The sequence below is a fragment of the Panthera tigris genome, chromosome B2, assembly GCF_018350195.1.
Source record: "Panthera tigris isolate Pti1 chromosome B2, P.tigris_Pti1_mat1.1, whole genome shotgun sequence".
In the NCBI taxonomy this organism is placed as follows: domain Eukaryota; kingdom Metazoa; phylum Chordata; class Mammalia; order Carnivora; family Felidae; genus Panthera; species Panthera tigris.
In genome coordinates this window covers 128,714,591-128,733,664 of record NC_056664.1, presented here as the reverse complement: position 1 = coordinate 128,733,664, position 19,074 = coordinate 128,714,591, and the positions used below count along the sequence as shown (strand labels likewise).

Below are 19,074 nucleotides of genomic sequence, written 5' to 3'. Positions count from 1 at the left end.
AAATGCACAAAGTTATGACAAAGAAATGGTCGGGTGAAGGGTGTGTCTATGGTGGTCTTCTGGGAAAGACTAGAGACCCAGGCCCAGATTTGACATTATCCCGGTGGGAAAAGCTGGTGTGCAGAAATGCACAGGGGCACGGAGTACATTCAGTGGGCCTTAACTGCTTAAAATAGGCTGAGACCTTTAAGACACTTCTAATAACTTGGATTCCTCCTATGGTCTTAGTCAAATTCAAATTTACAGTTATATTTAATCCACCCAGCCCTGTGTATTTGTTCTCCTCTCTTGGTCCTTTCCCAAGCCCAAGAATAAAGAGAGATGGCTCGGAGAGACTAAAGATTGCTGGGCCCTAGCTGACAGGCATGATCTACTCTCTGCTACTACGGTTCATGCTTCTGTGGCCTCTCTCAGTCTGGAGATGCCATAGACCCAGGCCTCTTTTACCCATGGGGTCCATTTCCAGTATCTTTTTTATCTATAGATGTACGATGTATACAGCCAGACCATTCATTGTCTAAGTGGTCTTCTTTGGAGAGGTTCCTTATGCATACAACTTCAATTTAAAAAAACTGAGCACCTTGACACACAAAAATGATGTGTTTGTGGAAAACAAACAAACAAACAAAACCCCAAAAAACCTTTCCTGAGCCTCAGTGTCCTCTTGAGTAAAATCACAGGCTGAAGCAGGTCAATGCTCTAACATTCAAGTCACTTGAGCACTCCTATAAGGGCCTGGGTCTACACTCTGAGTTCACTTGAGCTGGGGTATGGCAACCGTGACTCCTTCTAGCTTCATAAAGCCCTGGTAGGCAATGGACAGAGGGAGGAATGATCTAAATGGTTCCCTTATACTCACATGTTGTTCAATCTATATTGCTAGCTTCTTACTGCCTCTCCAGGGCATGTGGGGGAAAGGAGGTAGAGAAACCACTGCCTCTGGGGAGTGCCCAAAAGGCAAGGGACCAGAGGCCACATGGGTCAGAAATTCTCCATCCAGTCTTGCCCTTTAGGACTGTGTTAATAGTGCGATGGAATGTTCTGCACCTATGGCAGAGAGCTCTGTAGAGTGGAGGGAAGCGGGAGTCAGGGGGTCAGGCCAGGCTCTGTTGCCTCCCGGTGGGGCCCAAATGGATTGACAAAAGATGACTGTGTATGGCAGGGGTGAGGATGGACAGTGAGGAGGGGCTATTCTTATTTGTAGCTGGTAACATAACAGCCACCGAATGCCACAAGAGCCATCTCTAGAAATTCAGTTTACAGGAACTCTGTCAGCTTGATCATTACTTGACATGTAGGATCTTTGAAAAAAAAAAAAAAAAAAAGAGACGACTTAAGGATCTTTTTCCCTAAAAATGAAAACCAAAATCTCTCAAAATAGTCTCCAACTTTTCCATGGGAATGGAGTTTCTTCTGTATGCCTTAGAGTGCTTTTGCTGTGGACTCCCCAGCCATCTCAGATAAACGTGGGTCAGGTCACACACTTCACTGCAGATGTCATATTTTACTTATCCTGCCTTATCCAGGTGTGAAACGTATAATCTAAAGAATTACAAGTAAATCTTTATATATTTGTATAAAGATTTATAGTGAAATATAATGAAAGATAAACTCTGATAATGCTTAATTTTTCCGAAGACTATTGTTATTCTAACACAGAAAAAGCGATGACCCTGGTGTCAGATTTATGTTTTTATGAGTGGGTGGAAACAACAGTCTGAGTTTTGGGGGTAAGCCATTTGTCAAGTTAGGTAGCCCAGCAGCAGGCAGGTTGGGTAATCAAGTTCACTTAATAAATTCCTGACCCAGCTCACACATGGAATAGTGGCAGATCGTCAATTTAATATTTATGTAATATTTCCAAGACTACACAGAAAACGTGAGCATTTTTAAAAACTGTATATTGAAAAAATAAATAAATAAATAAATAAATAAAAACTGTATATTGAAATGTTAATAATGGTTATTGCTGAATAAAAGACATTTGTGTGATTTTCTTTTCTTTTTTGTTCCTCTTCGCATTTAAACAAGTATTCACACAGATTACATGCTATATTCGTAATTGGTAAATGTCATTTAAAACTTTTGATTGTTAACTTTTCAAATTAGCATATCATGCAATTGTAAATATAAACATAATCCATATTATATGCATTCCATTGATCTTAATGTCTTTGATTAGGTAGTGAACTAATCGGAGTAATTATTCCTCAGTATCAAATGTAAAGGCAGAGGGCTGATCTGCATTTAAATAATGAAGTATAGTGCTCGCTTCGGCAGCACATATACTAAATAATGAAGTATATCTCAAAACACACATGATCATTAACAGTCATGTTTTCATCACCTTTCTGCTGAGTCTGCGCTTAAGTTCCATTTTTGCTTCTTGTTCTTCCTCTTCATTCTTTTCTGTTTATGAATGAGGGTGGGGGAGGAAAGGCAGGAAGACTTAGTTACTATAAATGATTTTATAATCAGAAAAGTAGATCAGGCCACAACTATTTGACTTAGATAATGATCAAACACTCTGACATAAAAAGTTGTCAAAAGATTTTGCAGAAAGATCGATCATTAATTTATATATTACTTTTTCTCCTTATGGGATCGGTTTCCTTACTGACTATAAACCTTTTTGCTTCCTGACATCATATTGTGTTCTGAAAAAAACTATAAGGGTGTCCACACTCTGGTGAAAACCTTTCATTGCTGAACATCTCATGGGCTTATAGGCACAATTTATCAGAAGGCAGATAAAAATTTACTTCTGGATCTGGCCTTCACATAAAGATCTGAGACATATCAAAAGAGCAAATTAGAACCATCTGATGCATGTCTGAGTTGATGTCCGTTCAAATCCAACCCAAATACTTGATTTTGTCTGCTTTGGTTTCCACAGTAGCAGAATGCAGTCATTTCTTTGGAGTCTGACTTCAAACCAGAATGTTCTGAATGGGGTTATTATGGTGTACTGCTGATGGAGATGATTTATTTTCTTGTGACTTGACTTTCCAAAGTCTTTTTTTTCTCTAGTGCTTCACCAAATAGTAAAATTTAACGGCCAATTTAATGAATGCTGTCCAACGGATGGGATTAAGAGAAAAATGACCAGGAATTTTAAAGAAATAAATACCCCTTCAGATCTTAATCATTACTTATTTGATGAACTTTTCTCTGTTGCTTCCAATAGCTCATCGTTTGTTTGATACATGAGCATAGATTTTACTTCTTGGACACCAACGCTTACAAAAGATGATCTCTTAGAAGATGCTGTTACGAATTCTATCGAAGGAACATCACACAATACAAAAAGGCTCAACCAAAACGTTGAAAAAGAAAAGTCTGTTCTATGAAAAGATAAATTTGTTTTAAAAATTCAAATAGACTTCTTACGACTAAGACTGTTTTTATAATGAATAAAACATCAGTATTCAATATTTGCACCAATTGTATTTGTTAGTTGAACAGGCTAAATTCTCTATTAACTTCCCATATCTGGACAGAGAAAAGTTTCCACATTCTTCCAAAATACTAATTTTAATTCATAAGAAAAGGAATGCTGAGTCTGGTTATTTAGACAAAGAGTAAACATAAGCTGAAATCACCCTGCGAGATAAGAAACAGGCAGTTAGTACACTTTCAGGAAGTGCCTGTGTGTCAAACAAATTTTGTTATAATTCATATTTCCTCCTATGAAAATACTGTGGGTTTTTCTAATTGCTTCACAAAATATATATCCTTTGATATCCTTAAAATATATCCTTAGGGTCAAATATTTACTTTATATGAGTTGGGCAAGGCATGTAGGTTATAAATTATACATAACAGACAAAAGCTAAATTTGTGGTTCATGTGATTCAAAGGAAGGCTTTACAAGGTCAGCCTTTAATGATATTACTAATAAAAAGAAAAATATAATCTTCAAAGCATTTTAGTCAATTCTTCCTATAAAGTGATTGTGCTATATTTTTAAAGGTACTTTTCAAAGACAGAAAAGTGGATATCTAATATGACTCAAAGCCAACAAATACTTTAATTTTTGTGAAGGAATATTGGATAATTTCATCTTATTAAGCATACTGTACATCTGAGTGATAGCAAGTTACCTATTTAAAAAAAGAAGGGCCAACTGCAGTTGAGGAAGTTAAATAAACAGAATTCTACCATGGGGGAATTCGTTTTTAACATCAGGAGCTGACTTCCTTACATATTTCCATATTTGAAATCATGCTTTTACCTTTTTTATTTTTTTAAGTTTTTTAATGTTAATTTATTTTTTGAGATAGAGACAGAGTGTGAGCAGGGGAGGGAGGGAGACAGAGAGAGGGAGACACAGAACCCCAAGCAGGCTCCAGGCTCCGAGCCATCAGCACAGAGCCCGACTTGGGGCTCGAACCCACAAACCGTGAGATCATGACCTGAGCTGAAGTCAGATGCTTAACCGGCTGGGCTACCCAGGTGCCCCTGAAATTGTGCTTTTAAAGAAGTTAAAGAAGGTAAGAAGTGGAGGGAAGTCAACATGACTGATCTTCTGAATCTTTTTAAATACTCGTAAAATCTCTTACAAAGAATCAAGGTCAAATCTTAGTTTAAAAAAACTCACTGAGTTGAAATGAAATGAAATGAAATGAAATGAAATGAAATGAAATTTAGTTATTTCTTTTTTGAGAGAGAGAGAGAGAGAGAGAGAGAGTGAGTACTGGTGAGCAAGGGGAGGGGAAGAAGGAGAGGGAGAGAGAGAATCTTAAGCAGGCTCCAGGCCCAGTGCAGAGCCGACACAGGGCTTGATCTCACAACTGTGAGGTGAGATCATGACCTGAGCTGAAATCAAGAGTGGGACTGACTCAGCCACCCAGACGCCCCTCACTTTTCTTTTTTAACGTTTTCTTTGTTTCTCTGTTTAGTAAAGGACTAATTATACAGTAGGATGTACACCTTTCTGGTCACTCTAAATAGACTGGAGGGATATTCATGAAGGAAGTGACGTGACTCATTGACAAACCTTGCCTTTAGTAACTCCATCAAAGCAGGGGGGTGGATATTTCAGAGCAGTCACAGGAAGCATTTGCCATAAACACACAAACAACACATGTGGTTTAATAACCATGGACACTACAGGAAACCTACCCAGCTAGCAAGTGTTGCCCAGAGCATTTTAGGGATGAGCTAAAAGGAGAAGACAGGAAAGCACCAAAACATCAGCAACTGGAATATCATATTCCTGAGTCATCGATTCAGATAAACTAAGTTTAAAAAAAGCCAAATATTTGTGGCACCTGGGGGGCTCCGTTGGTTGAGCATCTGACTCTTGATTTTGGCTCAGGTCAGGATCTCACGGTTTGTGAGTTCAAGCCCCACGTGGGGCTCTGCACTGACACTGTGGAGTCCACTTGGGATTCTCTCTCTCCTTCTCTCTCTGCCCCACCTCACTCTCTCTCTCTTTCAAAATAAACAAATAAACTTAAAGCCAAATATTTTTTGTGGGTTTTACATGGTTTTATATGAAACCATGAAAATGAAAATGTATTTATACACTTACTTTGAAATGTATCAAAAAAATAACATGGATCAATGTAAGGACAGATATGTGATAAAGCAAGATGTGATAAAATGTTAACAGTAGATTATAAATAGTACATGTATGGGTGTTTACTATAAAAATTTTCAACTTTTCTCTATATTTAAAAAATTTCAGGGGCGCCTGGGTGGCTCAGTTGGTTAAGCATCCGACTTCAGCTCAGGTCACGATCTCACGGTCTGAGTTCGAGCCCCGCGTCGGGCTCTGGGCTGATGATGGCCCAGAGCCTGGAGCCTGCTTCCGATTCTGTGTCTCCCTCTCTCTCTGACCCTCCCCCGTTCATGCTCTGTCTCTCTCTGTCTCAAAAATAAATAAACGTTAAAAAAAAAAATTAAAAAAAATAAAATAAAATAAAAAATTCATAATAAAATGTTGGGAAAAAATACAGCACTCAATGGCCTAATATACTTTTTCTCTAGAGAATATATAGCTATTGTCATAGCTAAACAGATCTGCATCTCCTATGCCTGCCCTGTAAAAGGTGTTCCATGAGTATCTCTTTTTCTGGTAGGCAAAAGATGACCTTTCAAGCACCAGAACTTGCTTTCTATTTTAATAATATTAAGGACTTGGTTCTAAAATGTACAATTAAACCTAACTTTATAGTTTTGTTTTTTGTTTTTTGTTTAAAAAAGCCTAGATGCAGTAAAATAGGAAAGAGATGGAATAAGATGTGTTATGGTGACTGATAAATTAAGGTATAAAATGTGCCCCTGGTCTCCACTGAAAGTGAGATCTGCACTGACTGCCACCTGACTCATGTTTAATAAACTAATGATGAGCTTGGATTTGACAGCTGCTGAATTAGTTTACTCTGGGAATGAATTCCCTAGTCTGTCAAGAAAAGATGACCCAGTTAAAATAAGTGTCCTTAAAAACAAACAAACAAACAAACAAACAAACAAACAAACAAACTGGCGGTGCCTGGGTGGCTCAGTCAGTTAAGTGTCCAACTTCGGCTCGGGTCATGATCTCACGGTCCATGAGTTCGAGCCCCGCATCAAGCTGTGTGCTGACAGCTCAGAAGCCTGGAGCCTGCTTCGGATTCTGTGTCTCCCTCTCTCTGCCCCTCCCCCGTTCATGCTCTGTCTCTCTCTGTCTCAAAAATAAGCAAATGTTCCAAAAAAAAAACAACCACACCATCTCACACACAGACTTTTTTTAAATAGTCAATCATACTGCTTTTGAACAAAAGCTGGAGATGAAATAAACACACAAAAAAGAGTCATCTATGTGGAAGAACCCAGAGGCACACAGGGGCTAAACACAGTATTGTAAGCTATGCCATTCAGTTCCCTGGGACCGCTCAGTGGATTGCTCTGGATGACCTCTACCAGTTCTCTTTTCTGCTTCCCTTGGCCATACAATATTATGTCAGGAGATCATAAGCCAGTTATCAGCCTCTCCAGACTGGAAATGTGTCTTTTGTTTCCAGAATAAGCATGGTTAGATAAACTAAGAAGGAAGTAAAAAAGGACTGGAATCAAATCTGAAGTTGACTTTGGCGTTTCCCTCTTCCCTGAACCTCCAGGAAAATGGGGTATAGAAGCCAAGACAGCACTTAAGATCAATGTGTGATAAATTTCTACATCTATGAAATAGTTCCTCAAATAACCAAACAGCAATGTGGTTTGGCACCATTTGTCTCGCAGAAGCAGAAAAGAATTACCCAGAATTCGCTCTTCCTTTTTTTTTTAACCGCCCCCCCCCCCCCCCCCCCCCCCCGGTATTGCATCAGGCATCCAATAAGACATAATCTTTGTGTTTTAGGAGCTTACGGTCTGCTCTTGAGCTTACCTAAAATTTAGTTCAAGAAATATTTTCCAGGGACCTACTATCAAAAGCCATGAGCTTTTTTGGTTTTGTGTTGTTGTCAAAATTAGATGTTGCTTTCATCCTTCCTCAGAAAACTAAAACACAGTTTTATTTGCTTTTCTACCCATGACTTTTTCCATCTCTGTACTGGCTCTTCTACATACTGATGGTCACGTTAAGCCCTTCTTTGGGTTCTATTCCAGTTTTGCTCATAAACGGCCAGAAAAAAGCATTCCAAGGAAAGAATCCCATAGACTCAGTTCCTCTCACTGTTCAGTCTTCTTTGTTGGGTTGTCTTAGTAATAGCAAGTATAGTACAAACGTATCATTAAAATCTTTCATTCCTGGGGTACCTGTGTGGCGCACTCGGTTAAGCATCTGACTCGATCTCAGCTCAGGTCAGGATCTTGAAGTTCATGAGTTTGAGCCCCGATGTGGACTTTGTGCTGATGGTGTGGAGGCCTGCTTGGGATTCTGTCTCCCTCACTTCTCTCCCCGCCCCTTTCTCTCTCAGAATGAATAAATAAACTTAAAAAAATTCTTTCATTCCTTAGGGAAAGAAAACAACTCAGATTGAAGAATGGGGATCATCCAGACAAGAATTACCTCTAAAAGCCTGATCGAAAAAGATGTCCAGCATGCCCGTAGCTCATTGCTATTATGGTACTATCCGGAGCTCTGCCCAGCCCTGATGTTTTTATATTTCGTACAATAAAAAGCTCTTCTGAAACTGGGTTAATAATATATAAAACTGCAGCTAGGCTCAGCTTAAAAATATCCATTACTTAAGTCACTGTGGTTGGTAACCACATGGACACAGTATATAATGACAAACTGTGCTTCTATTAGTTTTATAGCTTTAACATACGAACTCCAATGAAGTTCTACTGGACTAGCGAGTAAGAAGTAAAGTCAAAGAAAACAGAAGGGAAAAGAGAAAGGGAAAATAAGGTAGGAAAATGAATGGAGAACTCCTTAACTCCTGAGAAATTATAAATAACTCAAAAGGGAAACAGAGTTATCATAACAAAGGAAAATGAAAAGGGCTCAAGAATTTCTTTTACCATAATTCTGTTTTAAATGGAGTCATTTGTTAAACCTGGCAACAAACTGTATTATTAATAATAATATAGGAATGTTTGATTTATTTCCTTGGGGATTCTTTGGCTTTTTCTTTGACATTTATTTGCAAGCAGACTAGAGCATTTTCTTCTATTTAACATTTGGGTAAAAGAATACATGGGTATATTTCATCTTTCTTAAAAACAACTGTCACAACCATGACTCTGGTCTGGGGGATATCAGGCTCAAAGCCATAAAATGAAATACAACTTTCAAGAAATTATTTTTTGAATTCTACTTATTTATTTTTAGAGAGCTAGAGAGAGAGAGTGCACAAGTAGGGAAGGGGCAAAGAGAGAGGGAAAGAGAATTCCAGGCAGGCTCCAGGCTATCAGCCTGGAGCCCCACATGGGGCTCGATCTCACAAACCGTGAAATCATGACCTGAGCGGAAATCAAGAATTGGGTGCTTAACTGACTGAGCCATCCATGCACCCCATTTTTTTAATTATCTAGAAATGTGATCTAAACGGGCCATTTTAATCATTCGTGAATAAACATGGAGGTTTCCTACTGATAAATGGATCATCTCTGAAGGGAGCTTGTTAATGGTTACATGAGAAATCACCAAATAAGATAAGATACTCACGTTTTAGGATATTTCTTTGCTCTAATTCTTCAGTTGTGGGCCTCTGGCTAAGTCTCCTATGATGACAAAAAGGATATATTGTAGGTTACAAACAAGATCTCCTTGATGCGAAATGTGAAATAAAATAACAAAGAAAGCTTTATTCTTTTCCTGTTTGAGGAAACACAAATCCATTTTACACCTACAAAATAAAAGTCTCCTTTCTGTTAGTTTGGAGACTAAAGACTGTCTGAGACTGGTACCTACTCCCCTGATCCATTCTTCCTCCTCTCTTTTAGATACAGAACCTCCTGAGCTGTGGCTGTGGTCCCCCAACTACAGACTTCTGCCTCCCCAGCCACAAGGTGCGGTTTTGCGACTGAGTCCTTGCAATGGGATATGAACAGAGTGGTATCTGTAACTTCTGCTTTTTACCCTTAAAATGACTGTGTATTTCCTTTTCTTTCTTTCCTTCTTCCATGGGCTAGAACTCAAACATGGTCACGTGAGCCAGCTTGGATCACGCAGATGAGAATATCCATGGGGACGGAAAAGCAATAGGACAGAAAGAATCTGAGTGTCCAGCTAACTATAAGGAGTGGGTGGGGAGTCCCACACATCCTGGAGAGTCCACCTACCTCTGGACTGTTCTGTGGAAAGGAAATAAACATGTGGAAGTGTCTTATTTGGACCACTGCACTTTTTGGTTTCTGCCAGAATAGCTTAGCCTATCTCCTAATTAACATACAGATCATTAGAATATAAAGAAGTCTTCTGCTTAAGAGTTCATACTAACTCAAAAGATGGTTGATCCACACTGGACAGTGTAGTAATTCCCGTGAAATACTGCTTTTGTGACCTCAAATGGATTTATAATACATGTAGTAGAGTTATTTTAAGATATATGGACCCTTCCCACCTGTTTTTGAGAAAAGCAGGCTCATTTAAAAAAAAAATTTTTTTTTGAGAGAGGGAGCGAGCGCATACATGTGCGTGCAATCGGGCGAAGGGCACAGGGAGAGGGAGAGAGAGTCTTAAGTGGTCTCCATGTCCAGCAAGGAGCTCAACTTGGGGCTCGATCTCATGACCCTGAGATCATGATCTGAGTGGAAATCAAGAAGCCGATGTTTAACCAACTGAGCCACCCAGGTGCCCCAAGCCAGGCTCATTTGTGACTAGTAGCTACCTATTTGTAAACAAAAGCTGAATGTCCTATAACAACTCTTTATACCTTTTCTTCGTCTTGTTTACAGTGTTAATTTGTTGTTAATTACAGAAAAAACTTCTTCCGGATGTAGGTTGAGTTTGCACAAATTAAACTAATGTATATGAGATGTAATCTTACTTAAAGATACTATGAATTATAAATGTTCCAGCTGTGGCAGAAATGGCGTGGGGAACTGAAATCAATGTTATTTTAAAGACCTCATTAAAAATTTTGTTAAAGTTTAATTTTCATCAGAGCTACCTTGGAAGTAACTTGCATAATTGAGCTTACAAAAGAACCCAGTGAACTACCATGCCAACCACCCATGTACCCTGTTACACATCTGCACTCTCTCATCCACCAAAGACATCATCCTTCTTTTGTTTATGGGGTTTCCTCCCTCAGGAATACCTTTCTCTCTTTCTCTACCTACAGAAATCGTACAAATGACTAAAATAGTACCCTTCGGTTGGGTGTTTGACCTGTCCTATCCTGTCCTGTGAATTCTCTGCCCCTATACAGCAGTCATACAAAGATCACACATCTATTAGAGCACTTACCACACAAGTAATAATAAAGGTAAGACGATAATCATAGCTCTTGTTAGTTCATACTCTTAAAGTCCCAGGTGCTGTGCTAGGTGCTTAACTTACATTATCGTGGATCCTCAAAACAACTCAGCAAGGGAGTAGCCAGTTCCCATTTTACAAATGAGGAAATAACATTAAGTCACTTGCTGAATATCAGGTACTAGTGAAAGTTAGAGCAAGGTCTCACACCCAGTTCTCTTGACCTAGATGTTGGTGCTTTTCACATGACCTCACCAAGGAGGATGTCAGTCTGTCTCTTCCACGACACATGGAGTCCCCTAAGGTAGGGACTATGGGTGATTTATCTTTAACGGCAGTGATCAGATGTGTGATATTTGTAAAGAAACAATTCTGCAAAATTTACATATTTAAAACTACTCAGATAAAATATTTTCTGGATGTGGTCTATGTGCATACTTTCAGAGGCTCTTAAACTTTTAGGGGTGGGGGGAGGATCCTTTTATCAAACAGACAGAAGAGGCTGTTCTGGTTGGATGGTTAAGCCTGGGATGAAGGAGTCCCTCCCGTCCCACCCCTAACACACCCACACTGCCCTGGATCCCCCCCATAGAAGCCAGAGTGTTCCCTCCAAGAAATCCTTGATGAGGCAGTTGGAAAATCACTGCTCTCTGCTTACTTCACAAGGTTCTCCATCAGCGCCCTGTTTTTGAGCATTTGGTTTGTTTTAGTTGTCACTGCTATAAATAGCCTTGAAATAAACATCTTTGTAAAATATATAGGTGTTTTTTTTTTTTTCTCTTCTGGATTATTTCCTTCTTGTATAGGCTCTCAAATGACCTCACCATGTAAAACAATTACCACGTAAAACAATAGACTGCTACACAATTCCTTTTTTTTTTCTTTCACACTGTTAGGTTCTTCTTCAAAAATACTGAACAAAGTTGCCGCTTTTGGGTTTCATTTTTAAGAATGTTTTACCTGTTTAACATATATATAATTATTTAAATCAATAATAAAAATATTTAATTTTATTAAGTGCTTGCTATGATCCAGGCACTCAAGTGCCTTCAGCGTATCATCTCATTTATCCACCCCAAGCCGTTGCTTGGTCCCATCTGCCAAACAGATAACAGCCTCAGAACCCCCACATGCCAGCCCTGTAGGTATGACACAGTCACAGAAGTCTTCCACTTCTAAGCAAGGAGAGGGATTTCTTCCACCTCCAAATCCTGCCCTGGGATCTCAGACTACTCCCTTCTCCCAACTGACGGGAGAGTGAGAGAAGTCAGCAAAATAGCTCATACTTAAATATGCTTAAAGTGATCACGGAAAACAAGGCTTTGGCACTCGCTTCTATTAAAGGTGCCAGTTAAGGGCGCCCGGGGGGCAGGGGGGCTCAGTCGTTAAGCATCTGACTTCGGCTTAGGTCATGATCGCACAGTTGATGAGTTCTAGTCCCACATCGGGTGAGCACGAGCCCCACTTTGGGTGAGCTTGCGCCCCACGTGTGGTGAACATGAGTTCACCTGTTTTGGGTGAGCATGAGCTCTGGGTGAGCTCCGCTTCTCTCTCTCTCTCTCTCTCTCTCTCTCTCTCTCTCTCTCTCTCCCCCTCCCTCCCTCTCTCTCTCTGCCCCTTGTGGGATTCTCTCTCTCTCTGCCCCTTGCTCACTTATGCCCTCTCTCTCTCTCTCTCTCTCAAAACAAAAACAAAAAAGCTGCCAGTTAAATGGACTTCCAAAGTCACTGGTAGCAAAAGTAGAAACCCTACAATGGCTGGAGGCAGAAAGAAAAATCAGATAACCATTTTTAAAAAAATTTTTTTAATGTTTTTATTTTTGAGAGACAGAGACAGAGCATGAGCAGGGGAGGGGCAGAGAGAGACAGGGAGGCACAGAATCTGAAGCAGGGTTCAGGCTCTGAGTTGTCAGCACAGAGCCTGATGTGAGGCTCGAACCCACAATCTGTGAGATCATGACCTGAGCCGAAGCTGGACACTTAACCGACTGAGCCACCCAGGTGCCCCAGATAACCATTTATTTCAAGTTAAAAGGAGGAGGTTTTGATAGGAGGGGCTATAGTTACCTGGCTTGGATGGAGCTGGACATTGAAGCTAACTAATATTTCTACAATCTCAAGGCCCATAGGGCAGAACCTCATGGCAATCACAGGAACGCCAGAGTCTGTGGATTGGGCCAGGAGTTGGGCAAAATATGACCTGCAGGCCAAATCCGGCTCCCTGCCTGTTTCGGTGAATAAAGTTTTATTGGAACACAGCTGCATCCGTTTGTCTACGTATTGTTTATGGCTGCTTTCATGCTATAACAGCACAGTTGAGTAGCTGCAACAGAGACCTTCTGGCCAGCAAAACCGGAATTGTTTACTAACGGGTCCTTAACTGAAAACGTTTTTTGACACTTGGCTCGGGCTTTGGTGACTCCAAAGCCACTGACTGGTTGGACCAAAGGGCAAGCTCTTTGAGTGGTTCACCATCAGGACCAAGTTTAGAAAACCACATAGGCCATGCGTGCCCTCACCCAAGGAATTCACAATGATCCCTGTCGGGCAGGAGACCGCAGTGGGGAGAAAAGTATGGATTGGTCAGTGCTGTACTAAGATTCCAGCCATTACCTGACGAGCTTGGTTCCAATCTGCTGCCGGATTTCCTGCCTCTCCTCTTCAGATGTGCGCTGCAAGATGTTTTTGTCTTCTAGTTCCTTTTTAGATGGTCTGTTGCCAAGTTTGATAGCAAGAGTATCCCTTCGTCGTATTTTACTTGCCAAAGCACCTGAGGATTGGAGAAGGAAGAAACGCAGAGAAAGAGGCTTTTAGCAAGCAGCACTCAGGTTACACATGGTGTGGACTTTAAACAGAGTCTAGAAGAAATTCTTTATCCACATGCAAGAGTGGAATTTTAATTAACCTCAGGAAAAAGAAAAAAAAAAACAACAAACCCAAACCCAGTTTTGAGTTGGATGTAGTTCATTTTGGAAAACTGAAGGACTATTTTTAAAAATGTTCTGAAAAAAATGTTGGGGCACCATGAAAAAACTCGCAAGCGTCACCTCATCATTTGGAAAGTGGTATTTGAAGTTTATTTTGCTGAGATGGCGTATCATGGAAATTACTGATTGCGTAATGCTTTCTTTTTTAAGTCTTAAAAACTTAGCTCCTTTATTTGCACTGTAAAGTCTTGTCTTCTTGCCTCCACTCAGAAATCACGCTGGAGACGGTTTACTGATGGTAGCAGTGTCTTAATCCTTAATTAGGAAGAATCCCTAATGTCTCAACAGAGGAGAGTTAATACCAGGTGGATGACGAGGATTTTGTTGCTATTGTTGTTTAGTACAAACTAGAAGGAACTTGACAAACTGATGTTCAGTCATTAATAGCTTTCCACGATGTACAAATTCAATTCCATAGTGAATTCCTCCTAAGTCATGATGCTCAGAAGTTTAAAAAAAAAAAAAAAAAAAAAAAAAAAAAAAGCACTTTCTAGTTCCTGAAGTTATATATGAATGGTTGGCTTAATCTACTGTAACTGGCATTCCTTCTTAGAAGGCATCCTATCTCATCTACTGTGGAAGAGTGATTATTTTTAATTCTTCAAAGGTATTTGTCATTCTTGACTCATTCTTCCCTCCCCTCTCTTTAAACCCTAGTATAAAACTGACCGGAAGTCTCAAACACCTCCAATAAGTAATCCAGTGAATCCTGAATTTATGCTCTCTATTCAAGAAAGACCTCAGGGTGGAAGGGCCATCTCTGATCATTTGGAAACTGCCTCTGTCATTAGAAAGCTTTGATTCCTTGTACAAATACAAATGTGCGTATCTTCCTCATAGACAAAGACTTGACCCTCTGGCCCCCGTGGAATCCTCATCTGGAAAGGCCTGTCATCAATAGTTAAACCTTAGAACACGGACATTTCTAATATGAGAAAAGAATATGGGGGGAAAGAAAACACCAGATGTCTGATCGCCCATGGCTTTTGTTCTTTACAAAGTGCACCTGCTTCTGCCCATCACTCACTTTCCTCCCCACCTCTTGAACACAAGTCTTACTTTCCCCACTGCCATCCTCGTCCTCATCCTCTTCATCATCGTCATCATCAGTGTACAAGACAGGCCCATCGGAGTCAGAGTCATTGGCCTGGTATTCCCTTTGGCCTTCATCCTCCGGGGCACTGAAGGATCCGGAAGATTCTCCCATCAGCCCAGGAGTCAGCAGATGAGGTGCCGCCTTCCCCGGCTCATCTTTGGTTGTAAAACTGCTAAAGGCACAACAACACAGGGGTGGTGTGAAGTTCAGAGCAACCCTCAGGGCAACACCAATACCACGAGAAGGAGCTCTAGTTTCCTGAGCATCTTTCGAGTTGGCGAAAGCAGAAAGCAGGCATAGGCAGCTAAGGACAGTGAAATGGCAGATAGCCCTGTATCACTTCACTCTCGAGGTTTGAGATTCCTCATCTGTAAAATGAAAAGGAATGACTACGTGACATCTGACATATTTAGTACGTGAATGTGGTAAAACTGTATTTTGCAAACTGATTTGGCTGTAGCAATGGGGGTTCAGTGGAAACAACAATGCACTAGAAGTTCCTGGATACCTGACTTTGCACTTCTCCTGTACCTGTGACTCCTACTCATCCTTCGAGTCTCAGCTAAAGCCGCAGCTTCTTCAGGAATCTTTCACTGGCCGTCCGTCTAGATCCTTGCCCCGCCTCCCGGCTCCTAAGGTGACCTGAGGACAACCCCATTGGAGCACTGAGTGCACCTCGATCACCATTCACTCGTCTGCCATCCCGACCCTAAGAGTTGCTTCGCAAGTGGGATTCATTCATACTGATTTGTAGCCCAGCACCTAGAAGGGTGATGACATATACCACTGATACATGAATTTTCCTACTTCCAACACAGCCAATGTGTCAAGTCAAAAAAAATCATAGATCCTCTCTGAGATGCTTTAGTTTCCCCATTTGTAAAACTGCCTCTCACAGGAATATGTTAGTAACACGAGATGGAAAAGGTGGAAGTTAAATTGACTCTATAGAAGAAAGGACTCTATAGAAGATGTCTATGGATGTAATAATTTTCTATTATTTAAGCTTGGTAAGAGTCTCTGATTTAAAGTTACTATAAATAATGCTCAATGTCGCTCCTCATCAGGGAAATACAAATCAAAACCACACTCAGATATCACCTCACGCCAGTCAGAGTGGCCAAAATGAACAAATCAGGAGACTATAGATGCTGGCGAGGATGTGGAGAAACGGGAACCCTCTTGCTCTGTTGGTGGGAATGCAAACTGGTGCAGCCGCTCTGGAAAACAGTGTGGAGGTTCCTCAAAAAATTAAAAATAGATCTACCCTATGACCCAGCAGTAGCACTGCTAGGAATTTACCCAGGGATACAGGAGTGCTGATGCATAGGGGCACTTGTACCCCAATGTTTATAGCAGCACTCTCAACAATAGCCAAATTGTGGAAAGAGCCTAAATGTCCATCAACTGATGAATGGATAAAGAAATTGTGGTTTACATACACAATGGAGTACTACGTGGCAATGAGAAAGAATGAAATATGGTCCTTTGTAGCAACGTGGATGGAACTGGAGAGTGTGATGCTAAGTGAAATAAGCCATACAGAGAAAGACAGATACCATATGTTTTCACTCTTATGTGGATCCTGAGAAACTTAACAGAAACCCATGGGGGAGGGGAAGGGAAAAAAAAAAAAGGTTAGAGTGGGAGAGAGCCAAAGCATAAGAGACTCTTAAAAACTGAGAACAAACTGAGGGTTGATGGGGGGTGGGAGGGAGGGGAGGGTGGGTGATGGGTATTGAGGAGGGCACCTTTTGGGATGAGCACTGGGTGTTGTATGGAAACCAATTTGACAATAAATTTCATATATTGAAAAAAAAAATAAAGTTACTATAAATATATGAAGACTGTCAATTTTCACAGACTAGAATAAAAAAATGCTTTACATCAAAAACATATCATATCAAAACAAACATAACCTTCATTTTAAGAAGCAGAAAATCCCCAAATTGCCTTCTGATATAAATAGAAATCTCTACTTGGAATGTCACATTTCAGAAAGACTGCTTTGGGCAAAGCATGTGCCTACTGTTTACATTAACTTGCAAAACCAAAAAGCAGTCATTTAAGTAATAAAAACAGGTAAACATTGTCAGAATCTAAGGTACTGACAATTGTACTCTGTGCTGATAAGTCTAAGCACTCTAAAAATCCTCTATTTTGCACTTGTTAGAAAACTCCAACAGCCAAAATTCTCATTTTCAAAGGGGAAAATGCAACATTTCATTTTTTATTGTGTAAAATATGCACGGCATAAATTTGCCATTTGAACCATTTTGAAGTGTATACTTCGGTGGCACCTAGGTATATTTACACTGCTGTATAAACATCCCCACCAACCGCCTCCGAACCTCTGCCATCTTCCCAAACAGAGACTGTCCCATTCAACAACAATTCCCCATTCTCATCCCCTGGCCCCTGGCAACCACCATTTGACTCTCTGTCTCTATGAATTTTGCTACTTTAGGTGCTTTACATAAGTGAAATGATGCAACATTTGTCTTTTTGTGTCTAACTTCTACTTAGCGTATCTTCCAGGTTCATCCACGTTTTCGTATATGCCAGAATTTCTTTTCTTTTAAGGCTATTCTGAATAATATTCCACTGTGCCACATTTTATTTATCTCTTCAAGTACCTATTTTTTTTTTGGCTACATGCACAGTAGTAAAATTGCTGGATCACATGGTAATTCTAAGTTTAATTTGTTGAGGAATCATAGTGTTTCTACAGTGTGAAATCTCATTTTAAATATGGGAAAACTTTTCCCAGCCTGGATGTCTACTTGATTGGCACTGGAGGCCATCCCTATTTGAACAGTCTGCCATTGTGGGTGACCACAGCACATTCAATAGACATGTCAATTAATAACACATTCTGAAGAGCAGAACAAAAGATACTTTAGGGCTGAGGCTTGATGTTTGCTCATGTCATTCTTCACTAATTGTGATATCTATCTTTTTAACGTCATCATTTGTATTTGATAGTGGTTTGTAATTTTCAAAGACTTCTGCATACGTTCACAACTTACAACTGTTCTACAGTATAAGGGGCCAGATAAGTTATAATTCATGGAACCCAAGAAGACCATAGGTGTGTGTTGCCCAGAACAAGGTATCAAGTCCAGTCTAGAACTCAGACTTACGACTCTTAATCTACCTATTAAATGTTATGTATACTTGATAGTGTATGTTACATTAATATCATATTATGTAGATTATAATTAACTTAATATTAAATATTAAACTCCAAATTTGTATCAGTCAACTCATGACGTGGCACTCATTGCCTCCTAAGTTTCTTGGGCACATTGGACAAAACAGTGAACTCAAAAAGTGTTTGTGGAAATGGACTGAACACAGTCAAGTCCCCTCTGGTTATGGGCTCCAGGTGGGCGTATTAGTGTCTGCCTTAAATTATCCCAGACCTATATGATACTAATGAAGTTGCCAATAAATAGAAATCTACCACATGGTTACTACCCAGCAATATGTGAATAGAGAAAGATATTTTTACACATAGCCACTTATCTTCCTTGAAGTTTGATATCTGTATTCCAAACAGAAGCCTCTTCATGAGATGACAGGATTTTCACACATTCGTTGACTAAACATAACCGAGGGAAAGTTCTAAGTAAAGCAAGTGACTAAGAGCTAGAAATTCTAACTGAAATATCCAGTTAAACACAGAAGAAAGAAAAAAAAAAAAAAACAGAAGAAAGAATTTGGAAAAAAATTTGAGAGACTACTTATTCCAGGCTCATTAACTCAAGAGCAAACAAACCACCCCTGTGGGATGAATTGTAATTTAAAACGTTAACTTTGAAGAATAGACAGAGAAGAAAATCTTGATGTCCTCTTCTAGGAAGGGATTACAGTTATTTGGAGGGACAGGAAAATCTATTATAAATACCTAGATGTCTAATGATGTCCTAAGCTTGCTCTCTGATCACAGGTCCAGTGGAAATGGAGAACAGACACTCACCTCTTTTGTCTGACGGTCTTACGCATACTTGGGCTGAAGACTTGACATTGAGCACCCCCCGCATGCAGCACAGTGCTTAGCACAACATAGGGCCTTCCCTAAATGTTTGAGGAAGTGGACTGGACAGAGTCAAGTCACATTTGTGTGTGTACTCT

The 19,074-nt window shown here is 40.1% G+C and overlaps 1 protein-coding gene across 6 annotated transcripts in view; it reads right to left on the bottom strand.

The window, feature by feature from the left end:
* Positions 1-19,074, bottom strand: part of PHACTR2 (phosphatase and actin regulator 2) — a 129,730-nt gene that overhangs the window by 28,105 nt on the left and 82,551 nt on the right. For 3 of the 6 annotated variants that reach the window (XM_042987248.1, XM_042987252.1, XM_042987250.1), the window contains 4 exons: positions 14,901-15,109; positions 13,468-13,624; positions 9,101-9,156; positions 2,348-2,409 (listed from right to left, as the gene is read on the bottom strand). In XM_042987248.1, coding sequence (XP_042843182.1) covers positions 2,348-2,409; positions 9,101-9,156; positions 13,468-13,624; positions 14,901-15,109 — 484 coding nt within the window. The remainder of the gene's footprint in view (positions 1-2,347; positions 2,410-9,100; positions 9,157-13,467; positions 13,625-14,900; positions 15,110-19,074) is intronic. The other 3 variants (XM_042987249.1, XM_042987251.1, XM_042987254.1) reach the window with 1 other exon arrangement.